Source organism: Dasypus novemcinctus, chromosome 7, assembly GCF_030445035.2.
Source record: "Dasypus novemcinctus isolate mDasNov1 chromosome 7, mDasNov1.1.hap2, whole genome shotgun sequence".
Lineage (NCBI taxonomy): Eukaryota > Metazoa > Chordata > Mammalia > Cingulata > Dasypodidae > Dasypus > Dasypus novemcinctus.
In genome coordinates, this window is record NC_080679.1 from 78,320,893 (window position 1) to 78,343,318 (window position 22,426).

Sequence of the window (22,426 nt, forward strand, 5' to 3'; positions counted from 1 at the left end):
AAGAGTGCCTACAACTGAAAGCAGGAGGAGTGCATCCAGTATCCAAGTTGAATCTAAGCCCCCACTTGACATAGATGTGCAATGGACACAACCAATCCAATGTCCACAGAGAAAATGTGGAATGGGTGTGGGAAGGGTAGCCATAGTGGCTGCTGGGTTTGGGGAATGGGAGGAAGAGATGAGATGTGGAGGCGTTTTCAGGACGAGGAGATGTCCTGGGTGGTGCTTCATGGACAATTATGGGACATTATAGATCCCCCCAGGGGTCACTGGATGGAATGTGGGAGAGTGTGGGCTATGATGTGGACCATTGACTAGGGGTGCAGTGATACTCAGAGATGTACTTACCAGGTGCAATGGATGTGTCACGATGATGGGAGAGAATGTTGCTGTGGGGGGAGTGGGGGATGGGGGCGGTGGGGTTGAATGGGACCTCATATTTTTTTAATGTAATTTTTAAAAATAAATAATTTTTAAAAAATAAATAAAACAAAACAAAAAAAATTACTTATTCAAATGGGAGGAGTTCCAATATAGAGTAGGATTGTATTCCACTGAAATTACTAGTGTCAAATTCAAATAAATTTGCAAATCCTAATAAATTAGCACTTAAGAATCATTATAGTTTTGCATTTTAATTTAAAAATGAGATAATTCAAAGTAAATGCATTGCTAATCATTTTATTTAAATATTTATTTAAATATTTTAATGCTGATCTTTTAGGAATAAATATTTCCAAGTATTTATGAAATAAGTTTACATGTTAGGTATAAGACAATGATAAAGACCTGGTTTCTTACCTTGAGAAAATTATATTCCATTCAAAACAGGATACAATATACATTTTTAATTCATTTGTTAATTTTTTAGTCAATTTGTTCACTGCAAGAATTTTGAAATGGCCTAAGTAATCCCAACCAATGAGATTTTTAGGGATAATATGTTTCTAAATCATGATCATTAAGAATAATTGCCATTAGGGATCAAAGAAGGATTGGGGGGAAGCATCTTTTCTTTGCTTCTCTATCTATACCCTTTGTAAATCATTTGATATTTATACCTACTTCTCTACAAAATGGAAAACCAGAATGGGCTGATCCAAAAAGTCTTCCATTACCATTGCAAATTTTCTTGCATTTTTAGCTTTCTACATGTTATTTATATATTTAAACCAAAAAATATGGATCTAAAAATTCCATTAAATTAAATTTAAATCTAATTATTTTTATATCATATACAGATCATTCTCATTCAATCAGGATTTTCTTATAAAGTCAAGTCATAAATACATGAGCTGATGGCATAAATGTATACATGTAAATAAAAGCATGTTGAGTTGGTCTACATTCACTCTAATCTCCCACAACTTTATAATCACAATATTGTAGAAAATATTGTAAAAACCTGAAACCTTGGCAAGATTAAACTATATTTAGTTTAGTTTTCACATGAAGCATATTTTATCGAAAGAGTGCAATAACAGGTAAGTTTCTAGAAACAATATATTAAATTAATGGCTATATCTTACCCACAGCATTCTGTATAAACAATAATAATAGTCTAAAAATATGCAAAGACTAGAAAATTAGCTCCCAATTCATTAGGATTCTTTTACATTGACCCCTTTTCAATATTTGCATTCTCAGACCAAAGACTAATGTTTCCTTATCTTGAGCTCTAACTTGCTTGCTTCCAATTTTTCCAAGTTTCTTTCAATTTATCCTGGGTTCCAAAGACTACATACACTTCATTACTCTTTTGTTACCCTCTGCTCCAGGAAATGAGGCAGATAAAATGGCCATGATGAACTGCATGGGTATAAGACCTACAAAAGCTGAACACACGAGAGGAAAAAGGAGGATCATAATTGAAAGAATGCTGAACCTCAACTCAAGGGATTTGAATTCTAGTGCTACTCTGCCATTAATTTGCTGCATGACCTCAAGTCACATAATGTCTCTGTCATACAACTTATCTACTATCATACAACAAAGACAAAATATAAAGTATACTTCCAGAGATACCCAGGGGTCTACAATATCAGTATCAATAGAATCAGTTTATTAATTCATAATTGTGTCTGTTTCCCTTTTACTTCTTTTATAATTCTCCATTTTCACTCAATTAAGTTCTCTAAAATTCCTATCTGGAACTATTCCTTAGTTATTGAACACTACTCAGTCTAACAGACTAATCCTTCCAAGTCTTGAAGTCCCTGCTAGTTACAAATAGAGTTACCAATGGAACATGGTTGATTTCTTGCTTCCTCTCCCTTTTTCTGATTTTCTAAACCACCTAGCCTTCTAGGATAGTACTAGAAGCTGTCTAGGATAGTACCAGATCTTTCACTAAGTTAAAATAAACAAAATAAGTTCTACTTCTTACTCTTCTTGTTTTTCCATATTATCTGTATTATCACTTTTTGAGTTTTTTAAAAACACCCTTAATATATAATACATGCTTTGAGGCAGCTATTTGTTCCATAATGTTAATAATATACTTTCCCCCACATGTTCTATAATGTTTAATAACACTTACAAAATTGTCCCAATATTTCATAAAATTATTCTAATATTTTACTGAAGAATAAAAACTTCAGGAAATGAAGGAAACTATACATTTATAGTCCTATTAGGAGGTTCTAAAACTAGCTGGAATTTCAACCAACATTAAAAATACATATCCTTTCTTTAAATATAAATGACAATGAAACAAAAATTCAATAAGCAATAAAACCAACTATTAATAAATGATTAAAAGTATTTACTATATATACTTACCTAGCAACAGAGTACATAAAGAGAAAATCATTATCCGGGGAGCCTGGGGTCTTGCTATAGTCTCTATATTTTTTCTGAGTGGTGTTTTTAATATCTTTCATTACAGATTCCATTTCTTTACTTAAGTTGGTTTCTGACTGCAAAAATACAAATACATATAAAGTTTATTAATATTTATTTCCTTTAATAATAATTTAAACTTGAATATTTATCACATAAGCTTGATAGGAAATAAAAGTTAAAAAGTCAAAACAGATATAACATAGCTACTACAAATATATTTAGTGCATTAAGATAAAACTAATAGAAATTGTTTTATTTAGTGATCTTTAACCATAATTCTATATTGTGCTTAATAGCACTAGAATCCAACCAAGAATTAACCAAGCAACAGTCTAAGCCAATAAGTGGATGCCATTAATATTTTAGAACAAAGTTTTCATGTTTATAAAAACCCTGACTTGAAACATTTTAAACTCAAAAATTTTGATTTACAAAAGAGAAAAAGAAAAATTCACAAAGATTCTAAATTAGCCTTCACTGAAAAAGAGAATTGCCAGGAGAAGAATCTTTTTGAATAGTTTTAAACTATGAATTTGTTTCCAAAGTTAAATATTCATAATTTTTATAAATACATTTACTACATTATCCAGGCAAAGCTGTTGCTCTCCTGTGGAATATGTCCTAAATCTAAAATGAAAGTGAAATATTTTAAGAATTTAAGTCAAATAAATCCTGCTGGATAAGATAAAAGATTGGGTCATTCACAAAAAATCCCACATTAAAGTAGACTGACTTATGGTAATGGCTCAATCAATTATACAATATTATATCTCACACACACACATACTCTACTTCTCTATAAAATGTGTGTGTGTGTGAGAATATATAATCTTAATCCCAATATCCTTAATGGGCATATTTTTAAATAATTAGATTGTGCTTTACAATGCAAGAAATTATAATACATCAGGATTTTGTTTTTCTTTGTTTTTAAATATTTTAACACCTTCAAATGAGCCAAACTATAGCTCAGCTTATAGGTTTCATCATCTGGAAAGTGTATATTAAAACTATAACAATTTAAAATAAGTAGAGCCTTTCTTTGGTAATAATTTGTCCTACTACTTTCATTTTTGTTTTCAATAACCACAAACAGAAGAGAAACCCCTCTAAAAGCAATTTCTACTAAATCTATAAAGGTCCAGACTAATTTAGAAACTGAATGAAAATGAAAGTCAAAGAGTAAAGCTGAGTTAACCAGGATATTTTTGCCTTACACTGATGCTTACTGGGAAAGCTCCTGGCCGCCCCTGCAGCTCTTCCACATCCTTTATGAGATCTTGTATGCTTTTGTTACTAGCACGTTTCCAAAGGTTATTTTCCACATTGCTTCCAGGATAACAAGGAAGAACACTGTTAGCAAACTGCCTACAGAGAGGGCACGTGAATTCTCCTTTGTCCACTGAAAAGCCCTGAAGAACTTGGTCATTCTAAAAGATGAAATAAACATACAGATGTATGATGCCCACATTTACAGAAAACAAAATTTACACCACCACATTTTATAAAAAATTAATGAAATATATAAGAAAAGACATCTCTAAAATATGTCATAAAGAATAAAAATCTCTCATTTAACTGTTGAGGCTTACCAAATTACTTCTTACATCATAGCAATTATTGCCCTCACCAATGAATTGCTTAAGTATCTCACTCTTCTCTCAGTATGAAACATTCATATAATGATGCAATCAATCTGAAATGTGGATTTAAGATAAAGAATAATTCAAAAAGCAGGGCACATTAAAGTGGGTCACCTTCCTCTTACCCCACCCCCATTTTTACAACCTCTAAGTGATTACTGGGAGGATTAGCCCAGCATTGATATTCTCTGAAGTAGGATAGTTTTCTAGAGTAAATCAGGCCTTTAGAAAATGATGCATCATCTAAGGTGCCTAACTGCTTAATTCAACTGGCTGGACTTTTTGCAATGTACAGGGTAGGTTTATTTGTTTAGTGGATGGTGAAAAATTTTAGCTAGAGTACTCAGAACATAAATGTCAGAGGAGGGGAATTAACTCAATGCTCCTTCCTTCAGATGTTTCTCTGATAGGAAGCACAGTAAAAGTAGAATTTATGAAACAGAGACATGTAATGCACATATGTCTATTTGCTCATAAGAGACAGTAATACATCTAAATAATCAGAGGACTTAAGGCAGAAATTCAGGCTGTGCCTTTCTTCCCTCATTTGCCTGACACCACCTCAAATCTATTTTGCTCTTGTAGGTCATATCTACTGTGTAATTCTAACCACTGTATTACTCTTTTTTCCCAGAAATATCTCTTATTCTGCCACTCAACTATTGTCTTATCTCAAAATGCTTTTAATGCATTAATGTGTGTGTATGTGTGCGTGTGTGTGTGTATATATATATAAAGACAATGATATGACCATTATTACTAAAAAGACAAAAATAATAAGAAGGAAATGAATATACTTGCCTACGGTAACAAAGGAGTTAATGACAATGCCAAGATGAACTTATTATTTCCCAATTTGATGCTCATTCCACTATACCTATATCTCAAGTACTTTGACTAAAAGAGTTAAATTCTATTTTTTTACTTTTTGACATTTATTCTTTCCAGTCCTTAAAAATGTAACACCGTGTCTTCCTAAATCAAATTCTACAAACATTTAAAAAGCTCCTCTATGTGCTAGAGATGGAGTGCCACATGCTGGCATAGAGTTAATATAATATCTTCTTTTCTTAAGATACTCACATTTTAAAGCAAAAAACAAATAAATGATAATACTGTGTGATAAATGTAACAGAGAAGATTTCCCTGGGAAGGATTCTTGTGAGCTAAGTTTTAAAGACACAGAAGAAGAGCTTACCAGAATATTAGAGTGAGGTTCATTCTTCACTATGGCCTTAATTTTAAAGAATGTTAGGTCCTCTTCCTTAATTTAAACTAGACTCTTTCCTGAAGGCTCCCCAGAAGCCTTCTCAACAAAGCACTGATTATTCTCCCCAAATCCCACACATCTCAGCATCTTCCTCATTCTCCACTGCTGTCTCAAGATCATTAATTACTCCTGCATTTAGTCTTTGTGGCTCATGTCTTTAGTGATACCACCTTTTTTCCTTCCTTTTTACTGTCACCCACTGCCCTCAATCACTGAAGAGTCTTGTACCTAGATCAGTTTTCCTCACCATTCAGAGTACTGCCATCATCCAATGCAACCTCCAGGCCTATATAGACGACCAATCTAATATCTCAGTCCCTCAGCAACTTGACCTTATCAGCACCTATGGCTTTGACCTTTACTCTATTCTACCACCTGTTACCATGACCACACTCTTACCCCATAAGCACCCAAACTTGCTCCAAATCTGAAAATATTAGATCCAAACATCTTAAATTTTGACCACCAACTCATATCTCATTTATTCCCTCTTCTTTCTCCCAGTTTATCAGGCCTTCTCTATCCTACCTACTATACTCCATAAACTCTCATCAATACTTTCCATTCCTAGTCATGTGGACTTCCATCATACATACCTAAAAAAAGTTCATATAAAATTAATCCAATATATGCCTTCTCCAATCCTGTCCTCAAACTGAGTGTTATTAGAAAAAAATCAAATAACCTCTTGCTACAAACTGTTTCCAAGCTCAAATTAGCCCGAAATACTGCCTGCGTATCTTTCTTCAAGACCCTAAGAAGTGCTCTCTCACCCACTTTGAAGTGGTTTTTCCAAAGCATCTTCTCATTTGTCAAGTCCTTTTGTCTACACCACCCCTACACTCTTTATTCTAGGAGCAAAAGGCTATACCTTTTGTCTCAGAGAGAAGAGAGTCATGATAGCTCCTTTAGGTTCCTGCTTTCTCCCACCCATTACCTAATTAATAATTCCACCAGTTCTTCCATTTACTTTCTTCTTTCTACTCCCTTTGTTAATCCTTCCTAACTAGTTTCCCAAATATACTGCTACCATTATTATCTACCTAATGTGAGACTGTTTTTCCCACTCAAAATCTTTCAATGATCATCATCATCTCTCATCTTGACTCCTTCCTCCCACTTATGACACAAACACAATCTCTTACCTCTTACTAAATATATCTCAAATCCATAACCTCCTCTCTGTCTCCATTGCCTTGACTGTAGTCCAAGACCCTGTTATGTCTTACCTCCTAAAACATAATACCACATTCTTTCTTAGCCTGCTGCAGTTCTCTCTCTATACAACTGCAATAGAAATCTTTCTGGACAAGTCATATCTCTGCTTAATGATTTTAATGGCCTTCTGTAAGGAATCTGCATAACATCCAAATTCCTTACAGTGACCTTTACAATTTGATCCCTAATTACTTCTCCAGTACCATCTGATATCATTCACGCATCTTACCCCATCAAATGTTCTGACACCTCTCAGGTGACCCTCTACACGTCTCATAGCACTCAACACATGTACTACAACTGTTTATTTCTCCATCTCACACAATACATAGTAAGTTCCTTGAGGGAAGGAACTATATATTATTCACTATTGCATCCCCACTGTCTATCACAGTAAATGGAACACTGTAGGCATTGAATAAATATTTGTTCAATGAATAACTGAATGCAGAGGCATGAAAAATGCATAATGTACTGAAGGAACTATTAATTAGCTTATTATTATTGAGCTGGTGGCAGATAAAACCACAGCGACGGGCAAGCCCAGAGTTCCCTATATGCCATTCAGAGAAGAGTTAACTTATCCTAATAGAAGGAAGCCAGAAAAGATTGTTAAACCAAGAATATATGTCATCGGATTTACATTATAGAAAAGCAGTGTAGTAGATAACTTAGAAATGAAGCAAGGAGATCAATAAGGAAGTGATCAAAATAGTCAAGGTGAAAGGGAAGGGTATACACAAAAATGTAGTAGTGGGTATAGTGACAGTAGAATGCAGTCAAGTGAGATTTATGAGGCAGAATCAATAGAATTTGGTAAGTGCCTGAATGTCAGAGTTGAGGACTAAGAAGAAAAACTCTGCTTCTGAATTAGGAACCTGGGAATACAGTAGACCAAGCTTTTAAGAATTGAGCTGAGACTAAAAGGAGAAAGAGAAGACTGCAGATAAAGGGGAATGTGGGGTCAAAGGAAAGAATTTTGAATGGGAGAAACTTAAACATCTTTATGAATTGAGAAGAAAAGACAGGGGCAGAAAAACTGAAGATTCAGAAGAAAAAGAGGTTAACTGTTCATGATCAAAGCCTCTGAGGTTCTTGGGTGAAAGAAATATGAGAACACAGACAGAAGAGGGATAATCTTCTGCTTCCTCTAAGAGTAGAAGAAAGGATTAAGAGGGATGCTGAGTCATTTATCAGGGAACTGAAACACAAAGTTAGGAAGCTAGTAATGTGTAACAGAGCCATTGTGGGTTTTTTGTTTTGTTTTGTTTTGTTTTTGTGACATAGGAAGAGACATAATTTGGTGAGAGGACAGGGATCTTAGGATTTAAACTAAGATATAGGATGGGGAAGGCAAAGGTTTAGAAAAGTTGCTGAGCAGAATTGAGAGGACACTGATCAAAGGCAGGTAAATGAATTGAAAAGTAATATTTACAGCCCATGACTCTAGTCTAAAGACACTGATACTGGAAACCATGAACTGGTGGGACCAATTCACTTAGTTACATGATTTTCTCAAGCAGGGCTAGCTGCCTGGATCTAAGATTAAAGGAAAAAGCTTAAATACCTGATAATAAGAGTAGAAAGGATAAAATAGAATAAAGTGAGGTTAGGAAAAACCTATTGTACTAGGAAAAATGCAAAAGGGTTAAAGGACTAGAGATCTTAAAGGAAGCAAGACACACTGGTGACATTGCAAATAAGAATCTGAAAGATAGTCAGATAATAAGATGATATAATATGACATTAATATCTCAAAGCTAAGAGAGTACTAAACAATACAGGCAAGATCTAAATTACAGCCATCGAAGTAAGTTGCTAAAGAGAAGGAGAGAGAGAGGGAGAGAGGGAGAGAGGGAGAGAGAAAGAGAGGAAAGAAAGAGAGAAAGAAGAAGGGAGGGAGGGAGGGAGGGAGGAAGGAAGGGAAAAACTGGGGAAGGGACAAGATAGTGGAGGGGTATGGAGCTCCAAGAGTCAGCTTGTCCTACAGGGCAGTTAATAATCACCCAGAGCTATCTAAAACACCTGTTTGGGGGGCCCAGGAGATCAGAAGAGCATACTGCAACATCCTTGAAAGAATGAAAGAAGGAGACTTCCCATCTGCAGTGAAGATGTGTGAATAGAGCATTCCACACTGTGGAGGCAAGTACCAGTCCTCCACTGATGGCACAAGACACCTTGGGAGCTATTCCGTGGCTGGAGTTGGAAGCTCCATTTCCAAAAAATGGGGGAGAAAGAGACAATTGGCCACTGACTTCAGTTACTGATGAATAAATTTGGCTGGGTAAAGTATAATCCTAACAATAGCTAAAGTTTGAACATGTCCAAATCAGAAAGAGGCCAGCAGCTGCCATTTTAACTCTGCCCCTGGCATGACAGGAAGCAGGGCATGACAGGGACTGGTCTTTTTCCACCCAGATCAGATTGCAGCCCTAGCCTAGGCTCCGGCTCCACCTCCAGCAGGGAGGAAGCTGGCAGGACCAGCACCAGACTCTCCAGGTAACTGTAGGCACTGTAAGCTGGCATAGACTGAATAGTTGGACACTGGGGCTCCATCCATGCACCCCTCATAGGAGAGAAGCTGTGTTTCCTCAGTCTCTCTGGGCAGCTGCAGGTGCTTTTGGTCCACACAAACTGGTTTATTGAGCATCTTCAATACTATCTCCACCCCTCCACCCCCATTTGAAAGGAAGGGGCTGGTGTTTCTTCAGCCTCTCTGGGCCACCGCAGGGGCTTTTGGCCTGCACAGACTGGATACTTGGACACCTGTAGCTCCATCCCCACACCTCAATAAGATAAGAAGGGAGCTGTGTTTCCTCTGCCTCTCCGGGCAATTGCAGATGCTTTCAGCCTGCACCAACTGGTTTGTTGAGTGCCTTCAATTCCATCTCCATCCCCACAATCCCCCCATAGAAAAGGAGGGGGCTGGTGTTTTCTCAGCCTATCTGGGCAGCTGCAGGCATTATTAGCCTGCATGAACTTGGCTGTTGGGCACCTGTGGCTCCACCTCCACCTCCAACAGGGCAAGAGGGGGGTGGTGTTTCCCCAGCCTCTCTGGGTAACTGCAGGTGCTTTTAGACCACAGACACTGAATAGTCAGACACTTGCAGTTCTGTCCCCACCCCCATGTAGGATAGGAGGGGAGCTGTGTTTCCTCAGCCTTTCCAGGCAATGGCAGGCACTTTCGACCTGCATGGACTAGACTGGTGGATATGTGTGGTTCCACCCCCACCCACCAATAGGAAAGAAGAGAGATGGTGTCTTCTCAGTTTCTCCAGGCAACATGAGGCACTTTTGACCTACAAAGACTGAAGTATTGGGCACCTGTGGTTCCATCCCCAACCCCTAAAGGACAGAAGGGACAGTACTCCCACAGCCTCTAGGGCAACTGGAGGTGCATTTGGCCTACACAGATTAGACTATTGGGCACTCCAGAGCATCCATCCCCTCACCTGGCAGGGGAGGAAGGGGCTGGTGTAACAGTCAATCTGACCAAATGCGGACATATTGGACCTGCAATGCACAGACTGTTGCCCACATCTGCAGCTCTATCCCCACCCCTGGAAGGGAAGAAGGGATGTGAAATTTTGTCAGTCTTTCAGGTCAAATACAGACAGTTTTGGCCTGCACAACTTGGATTGTTACACATGGCTACAGCTCTGTCACTACTCCTGGTGGAGGAGGTAGGTAGGAAAATCTTCTTTGGTTCCTGGGGAAACAAGGGCAGCTTCAGCTTCCACAGCTTACAGTACCAACTACATCCAGGTTACAGAACCAACTACATTCTCGGCTCCAACTACACAACCAGCAAGGGAGAAAGGCCTAGAAAGTCCTAAACTAAAGAGAGAAACAGCACCCAGAATAAATACATCTTCTAAGCCAGATGCCAAGACATCAACAAAAAAATACAGTCCATACCAAAAAGCAGGAGGATATGGCCCAAAGAAACAAGAAAAGCCTCCCAATGACATAAAGGAAATGAGACAACTAATTGCAAATGTTCAAACAAATCTTAATAAAGTCAATGAGATGGCTAAAAGATTAAGGATATTAAGAAGACAATAGGTGAGCACAAAGAAGAATTTTAAAACCTACATAGAAAAACAGCAGATCTTATGGGAATGAAAGGCATAATAAATTAATTTTAAAAATACTGAGGGGAAATGGCTGCGGCTCAAGCAACTGTGCTCCCATTTACCATATGGAGGACCTGGGTTAAATCCCTGGGACCTTCTGGTTTTAAAAAAAAAAAAGGCATCCCAGACCCACATAGTGAGGTGCAGGCCCCTGCACACCAAAGTGATGCACCAAAAAGATGATAATGCAACCAGACCAAAAAAAAATACATTGGGAGCAGGTGGCTCAAGCAGTTGGGTGTCTACCTCCCACACTGGAGGTCCTGTGTTTGGCTCCCAGTGCCTTCTAAAGAAGATGAACAAGATAGGGAGCTGAAGCAATGGGCTAGTGTGGTGAGTTGACACAACAAGCTGACCCAACAAGAAGATACAACAAGCAGGGAATGCATGTGGCTCAAGCCATTAGGCACCTCCCTCCCACAGGGGAGGTCTTGGGTTCGATTTCTGATGCCTTCTAAAAGGAGACAAGCAGACACAAAGAGCACAGAGAGAGCAGAGAGCAAGTGCAAACAACAAGGAGGCAGGGTAGAAATAAATAACAGATAAATCTTAAAAAAAAAATTGGAGGGGAGCTGATGTGGTTCAATGGTTGAGCACTGGCTTCCCACATACTAGGTCCTGGGTTCAATTCCCAGCCCTGGTACCTCAAAACAAACAAACAAAAAGCATTGGAGGCATAGAACAACAGATCTGAGGAGACAGAAAAATGGATCAGTGAGCTTGAAGACATAGCCTCCAAAGGCAAACATACAAAAGAACAAATAAAAGAATGGAAAAAATTGAACAGGGTCACAGGGAACTAAATGACAGCAAGAAATGTGTAAACATACATGTCATGGATGTCCCAGAAGAAGAAGAGAAGGGAAAAGTGGCAGAAGTAATATTTGAAGAAATAATGGTAGAAAATTTCACAACCCTATTGAAGAATATAGACATTCATGTCCAAGAAGCACAAGGAACTCCCATCCAAATATATCCAAATAGACCAATTCTGAGACACATACTAATCAGAATGTCAAATGCCAAAGACGAAGAGAGAATTTTGAGAGCAGCAAATTTCATGCCCCATACATACAAGGGATGCCCAATGAGTTAAGGTTCTGAATTCTCATCATAAACTATGGAGGCAAGAGGGCACTGGTATGATATAATTTGAGTATTGAAAGAGAAAACCTGCCAGCCAAGAACCTTATATCCAGCAAGACTGTCTTTCAAAAATGAGGATAGGTTTAGAATATTCACAGATGAACAGAAACTGAGAAAGTTTATAACCAAGAGACCAGCTTTGCAGGAAATACTAAAGGGAGTGCTACAGCCTGAAAAGAAAAGACAGAAGAGAGGGGTTTGGAAGAGAGTCTAGAAATAAAGATTACATCAGTGGGAAACAGATGTGGCTCAAGTGATAGGACTTCCACCTACCATATGGGAGGACCTGGGTTTCATTCCTAGGGCCTCCTGGTGAAAAAGAAGAGAAAGCATGCCTGCACGGCAAGGCAGTGCCCACATGGTGAGGCAAGTGTCCATGCGGTGAGCCAATGCCCGCACAAGTGAGTCACAAAGCAAGATGATGACACAACAAAAGAGAAGCAAAGGGGAGAGTCAAAATGAAGCTCAGTAGAAACCAGGAACTGAGGTGGTACAGCTGACAGGGAACCTCTCTCCACATCAGAGGTCCCCAGGATCAAATCCCAGTGAATCCTAGAGGAGAAAAAGTGAAAAAGAGAAGACAAAAATAAATAGATACAGAAGACCACACAGTGAATAGACACAGACAGCAAAAACAGAAGGGTGGGGGCAGGGAGGGGAAGAAGGAAAAATAAATAAATACATCTTTAAAAAACAAGATTATATCAGCTTAAGTAACTAAAAGTGTCAAAAGAGTGGTGAAAATAAAATAAGACAGATAAAACTCAAAGATCAAAATGGGTGAAATAAGAACAGCCTTTAGAGTAAAAACATTGAATATGAAGGGATTCATCTCCCCATTCAAAAGACACAGACTGGTGGAATGGAAAAGAAAATATGCCCCATCTATATGCTGTCTACATGACATGGAGCAGTTTGATATTGTTTATGAATTTCAAAAATAGATATTGGATTACATTTGTAAATTGGCTTGTTCCTCTGGGCAAATTAGATTGTATTAACTTCAGAGGTTTCACTTTTACTTGATTAAATTATGATTAGGGCTTTGATTGGCCACATCAGTAAGAGAAAACAATATGGCAGAGGAGAGTGCTGGAGTTTTTGATGCTGGAACCCCAGGAAGTAAACACACAGGAGAAGAACACAGAGGACTAGAGAAGACTCTATTAGACATGGCAGAGGTCTTGGGAAGGGAGACGAGCCATTCACCTGATAGTCTATAGCTGACCTTGTGAAGAGAGCAGAGCAGCTGAGCCCAGAAAGAAGTGAGCCCCAGGGAGAGAGACAAGCTTTATCCTGCCTACAGCTGAGAAGGAGCTAGGACCACAGAGCCCTAGGAGGAAGAAAGGCAGAACCCTCACAGAGACCAGCAGCCATACTGCTCCAACACTAGGTAATAGGCACTAGTGAGAGACATAATTTACACTTTATGGCCTTGTGACTGGAAACTTCTAACCCAAATAAATACCCTTTATAAAAACCCAAAAGGTTTCTGGTACTTTGCATTAGCACCCCTTTAACTGACTAATAGAGACACCCAATAGATTGAAAGCAAAAGACAGGAAAAAGGATATTCCATGCATGTAGTAAACAAAAAAATGCTGGAATTATTATTTTATTATAAGATATCAATACTTATATTAGATGAAATAGACTTCATAAGAAAAACTGTTATTAAAGAAGGACATTATATTTAATAAAAAGGGCAATTCACCAGGAAGAAATAATAATCATAAATACAAGTGTACCCAAATAGGTTGTCCCAAGCTACATGAGGTAAACAACGGTAAAACTGAAGGGAGAAATAGATTACCTCTAATATAATAGTTGGGGACTTCAATACACTACTCTCAGCATTGGACAGAATATTTGGGCAGAGGATCAATAAGGAAACAGAGGACCTGAGTGATACAATGGATAATAAGTGGACTAAACCTAATAATAAACATATACAGAACGTTGTACCCCAAAACAGCAGGACATACATTCTTCACAAGTGCTCATGAATCTTTCTCCAGGATAGACCACGTATTGGGTCACAAAGCATATCTTGCCAAATTAAATAAGATTCTCTGATCATAATGAATAAAATTTGAAATCAACAAGTGGTAGAAAATGGGAAAATTCACAAATATTAATATATGGAGATTAAACAACATCCTCTTAAATAATCAGTGAACCAAAGAAGAAACTGCCAGCAAATCAGCAAGTATTTTGCAGTGAATGAAAAAAGGAACACAACATATCAAAATCTATGGGACACTGCAAAGGCAGTGCTGAAAGGAAATTTATAGCCCTCAATGTTTACATTAAAAAAGAAGAGCTAAAATCAATGACCTAACTACATGTCTGAAGGAACTAGGAAAAAAACCCAGCACACCATTCCCAAAGCAAGCAGAAGGAATGAAATAACAAAGGTCAGAGCAGAAATAAATGAAAATGAGAACAAAAAAAATTAGAATTAACAAAACCAAAAGTTGGTTCTTCTAGAAGATTAACAAAATTGACAAACCCTTAGCTAGACTGACAAAGAAAAAAAGAGAGAAGAAGCAAATAAAATAAAAAATGAAAATGGGGACATTACTGCTGACACTGAAGAAATAAAAGAGATAAGAGGATACTATGAAGAACAATATGCCAAAAAAAAAACAACTAGACAATGTAGATGAAATGGAAAAATTCCTAGGAACATATGAGCAATCCACACTAACCCTAGAAGAAACAGAAAACCTCAACGGGGAAGTGGACTTGGCCCAATGGATAGGGCGTTCACCTACCACATGGGATGTTTGCAGTTAAACCCCGGGCCTCCGTGACCCATGTAGAGCCGGCCCACATGCAGTGCTGATGTACACAAGGAGTGCCGTGCCATGCAGGGGTGTCCCCCATGTAGGGGTGTCCCCCGCATAGGGGAGCCCCCCGTGCAAGGAGTACACCCCGTAAGGAGAGCTGCCCAGTGCGAAAGAAAGTGCAGCCTGCCCAAGAATGGTGCCGCACACACAGAGAGCTGACACAACAAGATGACACAACAAAAAGAAACACAGATTCCCGGTGCCACTGATAAGGATAGAAGCAGTCACAGAAGAACACACAGCGAATGGACAGAGAGAGCAGACACCTGGGGGAAAGGGGAAGAGGAGAGAAATAAATTTTTAAAAATAAATCTTTAAAAAAAAACAAAAAAAACTTAACCAAGGATGTAAAGCACTTGTATTCAAAAAACTACAATGCATTGCTAAAAGAATTTTAAGAAGACCTAAAAAAAATGGGAAGAACATCCCATGCTCATGGATTGGAAGACTAAATATCATTAAGATGTCAATTCTACTCAGACTGATATACAAATTCAATGCAATCCCAATAAAAATTCCACCAGCATTTTATAAACAAATGGAAAACAAAATTATCAAATTGTGTTTGGAAAAGTAACCAGTCCTGAATAGCCAGAAACATCTTAAAAAGAAAAAAACAAAGTTGGAGGACTCTCATTTACAGATTTTAAATCATATTACCTAGCTACAGTGTAAAACAGTATGGTACTGGCATAAAGACAGACATATAGGCCAAAAGAACCAAACTGATTGTTCAGAAACAGACCCTCACATCTATGATCAAGTGATTTTTGACAAGCTTATCAAACCCACCCAGGTGGGTAAGAACAGTCTATTCAACAACTGGTGCTGGGAAAACTACATAGCCACAGCCAAAAGAAAGAAAGAAGACCTGTACCTCACACCTGATACAAAAATTAATTCAAAATGGACCAAAGACCTAAATATAAAAGCTAGAACCATAATGCTGCCACAAGAAAATGTAGGAAAACATCTTTAAGACTTGGTGGTAGGTGACACATTCTTAAACCTTACATGGAAAGCAAAAGCAATGAAAGAAAACAAGGATAAATGGGACTTCCTCAAACTTAAACACTTTTTGTGATTCAAATGACTTTATCAAGAAGGTGAAAAGATAGCCCACTCAATGGGAGAAAATATTTGATAACTATGTATCTGATAAGGGTTTGATTTCCATTCTATATAAAGAGATTATACAACTAACCATAAAAGAGCAAGCAATCCAATTTTAAAAAGGGCAAAAAGACTTAAATAAACATTTCTCCAAAGGTTACTACAAATGACCAAAAAGCACATGAAAAAATGTTCAATATCACTAGGTATTAGGGATACGCAAATCAAAACAACAATGAGATATCTCACAACACACAAAACAGTGAGTATTAAAAAAAAAACAAACAGAAAACAGTAAGTGCTAGAAAGGATGTGGAGAAATAGGAAGACTCCTTCACTGTTGGTGGGATTGTAAAATGGTGCAGTCTCTGTGAAAGACAGTTTGGCAATTCCTCAGGAAGCTAAATATAGAACTGCCATATGATCCAACAATTCCTCTACCAGGAATATATCCAGAAGAACTAAAACTATGACACAAACAGACTTCTGCACACCAATGTTCATAACAGCATTATTCACAATTGTCAACAGACAGAAATAACCCAAGTGTCCATCAACCAGTGAATGAATAAACAAAATGTGGTAAATACACACGATGGAATACCATGCTGCAGTAAGAAGAAATGAAATTGGGACACACGATAACCTGGATGAATCTTGAAGACATTATCCTAAGTGAAATAAGCCAGACACGAAAGGACAAATATTACAGGGTCTCATTATTATGAATTAAATACTAAGAATAAATGCATGTATTTAAAACCTAGACTATAGTTATTAGGCAATAAGAGGAGGCTGTGAAGGAGTACTGATGCTTAATGTATGTAGAAGTTTTAATTAACTTGACTGTAAATGTGTGGAAATGGACAGAGTTGATGGTAACAAATTATAGTGAGTAGCAGCTGGTTTATAAATAGGATTGTAGCTGAAAAGGGTAATCAAGGGATGTAAATGTCAATTGACAGAAAGCTAAAGAATAATCTCGGGACTGAATAACACAGTGAATCCAGAGGTAGATGAGACTTGTGGTTAATAGTACAAATTAAGAAAGTTCTTTTGTGAACAAGAACAGTTGTACGTCACTAATACAGGGTGGTAGGAATGTGGAGAAGTATGGGAAAAACACAATTAATGTAACCTATGGACTACAGTTAACAGGAATACTGTAATATTCTTGCATCAATGCCAAAGATGTACTATATTAATAATAGGGGGTTATGGAATAAATATACCAAATGTATGCCATAGTTACTGGTAATATAGTCTCTTGATGTTATCTCACAATCTGTAACAGATGTTCCATGATGGTGTGGTGTGGTGGTGAAGCGTTTTTGTGCATGATTGTTTTGTTTTGTAAATTCACAACTTCTGTAATGGATGGGAGAGAGAAGGAGAGGAAGGAAGGTGTGATGGTTAGGCTATTGTGTCAGCTCGGCCAGGTAATTGTGCCCAGTTGTTCGGTCAAGCAAGCACTGGGCTAACTGTAATACAAGGCATTTATGGACTTTAGTCCCCATTGACTTTACTGCAGTGGTAAATCATAGATAGCTGATTATAATTACATCAATCAGGGAGATTGCCATCAGCAATGTGTGATATTTTATCCAATCAGTTGAATCCCTTAAAAGGCAAAGTGATTTCAGCATTGAGAGAGAATTTCCCAGCTTGTGTTTGGACAGCCAACATCTCCCAGAACTCTGGGACTTTCATTGGAGCTCCTGGTTGCAGCCTGCCTGCAGAACCTGGACTTGTGCTCCCATGGCTGCGTGAGAGACTCTGAAAAACCTCTTAGTATCGACAGATATCCCTTGTTGATTCTGTTTCCCTAGAGAACCCTGACTAATATAGAGGGAGAGGAAGGAAGGAGGAAGAGAAGAGGAGGGGAGGGGAGGGAAAGGGAGGGGAGAGAACCCCTGAAGTTGACCAGGTCAAGGAACTGTGAGGCTAAGGTACTAGCTAGACAGCTCAAAATAACCCACGATGATAAGCTGGAGTTGGATGTTTATGTTCAAAAGATTTAACACCTAGAAAGATAGATAAACATTAAAAAGTTTTTCCAATGAACTTACCCGTAATGATTCCATGTAAGATTTATGACAATCTATGTGTAAAGTGTGGCCACAGGTTTGTACATAAACACCTCCTTCCCAGCCAATTGATACTGCCAAGAGACAGGAACTCTTTAAAACAAAACAAAAACAAACTAGATGTAATATAATTAATTTTAAAGATGTCAAACACATCTAAATACATCCATATAAACCTCAATGTGATTTTTCATCGTTATACTAATAGGGAGATTTAATTATTGTGATATAAAGTAACAAACTACATAGGCCTAAGGCAATATCTTTAAAATAGGAATGCCATAAAGTTTTAACTCCCAAATTTCTATGTTCATAATAAAAGAGAATAAAAATTATGAATTAGCCTTTATCCTACCCCATAAAATATAAGATCTCAATATTATACTGTACTTCAGTGTAAACTGTAGTGCTATTATTTTACCTGTTCAACAGTACTTAATCTCTCTGTGACATTTCACATTACCAACTTCCTTCCAGAAATGCCTACCTCTTCCAGGCTTCTATGATGCTATGCTCTCTTGGTTTCCCCCCTCCTATCTCCATAACTATTTTTCCTGAGCCTCCTTCCAACACTTTTCTTTCTTGACGGGCTCTTCAATATTACATTCCTCAAGGGTACATTCTTAGCATTGCTCTCTTTTCATTATAACTATCCTCTCTGAACCATTTAATCAGTAATTTCAACTATGCTGTAATCCTGGATCTCTTGCCTAATTGCTAAATACAAACATTCAGATACCAACTAAAAATCTCCAGTTCCATGTCCCTCAAATAGCATAAAATCAATGTGTCAAAAACTTAACTTGGGAAGCTGATGTGGCTCAACAGATAGAGCATCCACCTACCATATAGGAGGTCCAAAGGTTCAATAACCAGGGCCTCCTGGCTTGTGTGGTGAGCTGGCCCATACGCAGTGCTGCTGCATGCACAGAGTGCCAGCCCACTCAGGGATGTCCCCGCATAAGGGTACCCCCTGCGCAAAGAGTGGCCCCTGCACAAAGAGAGCCACCCTGCGCAAAACCATAGCCTGCCCAGGAGTGGTGCCACACTATTTTCAGACTGAAAGGAAAGGATACTAGACAGTGGTTCAAAACAGCATACAGAAGTAAAGACCTGTGGTAAAGATAAACATTTGGGTAATTATAAAATTTAGTACTACAGTATTGTATTGTTTGGTATGTAGCTCCACTTTTTACATCCTAGAGTTGATAAAATGCAAATGCATAAAAAGTAATGATAAATCTAGGTTTTCGGACATACAATGTACAAAGATGTAAGTGGTTAACAAGTATAAAAAATGAATGGGAACAGAGGGCTACAAGAAAAGTGTGCATGCTATTGAAGTTAAATTGGTATCAACCAAATATAACTGTTATATATTTAGGATGTTAAATTTTAACCCTATGGTAAACACAAGGAAAACAGATGAAAAATTTATCCATATAGAAATGAGAAGGCATTAAATATGGTGCCACACAAGAAAGCGAAAAAATATAAAAGCAGGCATAAATGGAGGTAAGGGACAAAAAAGGTGTAAGACTTACAAAGGCTAAATAGCAAAATGGCAGAAGAAAGTCCTGTTGAATCAGTATTGACTCTAAATGTAAATGGATTAAATTCTCCATTCAAAAGGCAGAGACTGGCAGAATGGGTAAAAAAGCATGACCCAACTATATGATACTGATAAAATTCAAAGATACAAATAGGCTGAAGGTTAAAAGATGGGGGTGGGGGGACAAGCACACAGGTGGTAACCAAAAGAGAGCTGAGGTGGCAATACTAATATTGGATAAAATAGACTTTAAGTCAAAAACAGTTGTGAAGGACAAATATGGTCATTAGATACTGTGAAAGGGGACAATTCAACAGGAAGCTGTAACAATTACAAGTATTTATAAACATAACAGCAGAGCCCCAAAATATATGAAGTAAATATTGACAGATTTGAAGGGAGAAATCCATAGTTCTACATTGACAGTAGATTTTAACACACTACTCTCAATAATAGAGAGGACTTCTAGTCAGAAGATCCATAAGGAAGTATAGGACTTGAATGGTAACACGAAACCAACTAGACCTAACAGATATATATAGAACACTGCACCCAGTAAGAAGTGTATACACACTGCTCAAGTGCACATGGATCACTCTGCAGTATAGACCATACATTGCATTACAATACAATATTTGTTCAAAAATACTGAAATCATATAATATATATTCTTTAACCACTATGGAATGAATCTAGAAATCAATAACAGAGGAAAAAAATTCACAAATATGTGGAAATTAAACAACATAATCTTAAACAACCAATTGGTTAAATAGGAAATCAGAAGTGAAATTAGGAGGGAAACGGACTTTGGCCCAGTGGTTAGGGCGTCCGTCTACCACATGGGAGGTCTGCGGTTCAAATCCCGGGCCTCCTTGACCCGTGTGGAGCTGGCCATGCGCAGTGCTGATGCGCGCAAGGAGTGCCGTGCCACGCAAGGGTGTCCCCCGCGTGGGGCTCCCACGCGCAAGGAGTGCGCCTGTGAGGAAAGCCGCCCAGCGTGAAAAGAAAGAGCAGCCTGCCCAGGAATGGCACCGCTCACATTTCCCGAGCCGCTGACGGCAACAGAAGCGGACAAAGAAACAAGACGCAGCAAATAGACATCAAGAACAGACAACCAGGGGAGGGGGGGAAATTAAATAAATAAATAAATCTTTAAAAAAAAAAAAAAAAAAGAAGTGAAATTAGGAAATTATCTTGAGGTGAAGGAAAATGAAAATACAACACACCAAAACTCATGAGATGCAGCAAAAGCACCATGGAGAGGAAACTAATAAGTCTAAATGCTTACATTAAAAAAGAAGAAAGGCTTCAAATCAGAGACTTAACCTCAAAACTGGAAGAACTAGAAAAAGAAGAGCAAACTAAACTCAAAGCAAGCAGAAGGAAGAAAATAACAAAGATTAAAGATATATGGGCGGCGGACTTGGCCCAGTGGTTAGGGAGTCCGTCTACCACATGGGAGGTCCACGATTCAAACCCCAGGCCTCCTTGACCCGTGTGGAGCTGGCCCATGCGCAGTGTTCATGCGCGCAAGGAGTGCTGTGCCATTCAGGGGTATCTCCCGTGTAGGGGAGCCCCACACGCAAGGAGTGCGCCCCATAAGGAGAGTCACCCAGTGCGAAAGCAAGTGCAGCCTGCCCAGGCATGGCACTGCCCACACGGAGAGCTGACACAACAAGATGACACAACAAAAAGAAACACAGATTCCCGGGCCGCTGACAACAACAGAAGCAGACAAAGAAGACGCAGCAATAGACACAGAGAACAGATGACCGGGGTGGTGGGGAGAGAGAGAGAAATAAATAAATAAATCTTTAAAAAAAAAAGAGAGCGATATGAACTAGAAAAAAAGAGAGAGAAAGATTCAGGAAAACCAAAAGTTGGTTCTTTGAAAAAGATCAACAAAATTGACAAACCTTTAGCTAGACTGATAAAAAAAAAAGAGAGGACACACACAGAAAAAAATCAGAAATGAAATAGGGGACATTACTACCAACCCTACTATGAACAATTGCATGCCAATAAATTAGATAACCTAGACAACATGGACAAACACAAAGTACCTACATCAACCCAAGAAGAAATAGAAGATCTAAACAAATCAATTACTAGTACCCAGATTGAATCAGTTATCAAAAATCTCCCAATAATGGGAGTGTATAACATGGAGAACCATGTGGTGGAAGATTAACTATGGTTAACAGTACAAATATGAGAGTGTTCTCTCATGAACTATAACAAATGTACAATATTAATACATGATGTTATTAATAGGGGATGTATGGAAAAAATACACCAAATGTACACTACAGACAATAGTAGTGGTAATAGTCTGATGATGTTCTTTTATAACCTGTAACAAATGTTCCACAACAACGTAAGGTATTGATGGAGGGGTAAGGTATAGGAATTTTGCACATTATGCAAGATTGTTCTGTAAGCTCACAACTTGTCTAATAAAAAACATATATTAAAAAACAAAAAACTCCCAACAAAGAAAAGCCCAGAACAAGATTACTACAAAGGGGAATTCTACCAAATATTCTAAGAAAACTTAACTCA

At 38.0% G+C, this 22,426-nt stretch overlaps 1 protein-coding gene across 6 annotated transcripts in view; it reads right to left on the bottom strand.

The window, feature by feature from the left end:
• Positions 1-22,426, bottom strand: part of UBR3 (ubiquitin protein ligase E3 component n-recognin 3) — a 280,063-nt gene that overhangs the window by 70,596 nt on the left and 187,041 nt on the right. For 4 of the 6 annotated variants that reach the window (XM_058300669.2, XM_058300664.2, XM_058300667.2 and 1 more), the window contains 3 exons: positions 18,292-18,402; positions 4,062-4,274; positions 2,782-2,918 (listed from right to left, as the gene is read on the bottom strand). In XM_058300669.2, the coding sequence (XP_058156652.1) occupies positions 2,782-2,918; positions 4,062-4,274; positions 18,292-18,402 (461 nt within the window). The remainder of the gene's footprint in view (positions 1-2,781; positions 2,919-4,061; positions 4,275-18,291; positions 18,403-22,426) is intronic. The other 2 variants (XM_058300668.2, XM_058300666.2) reach the window with 1 other exon arrangement.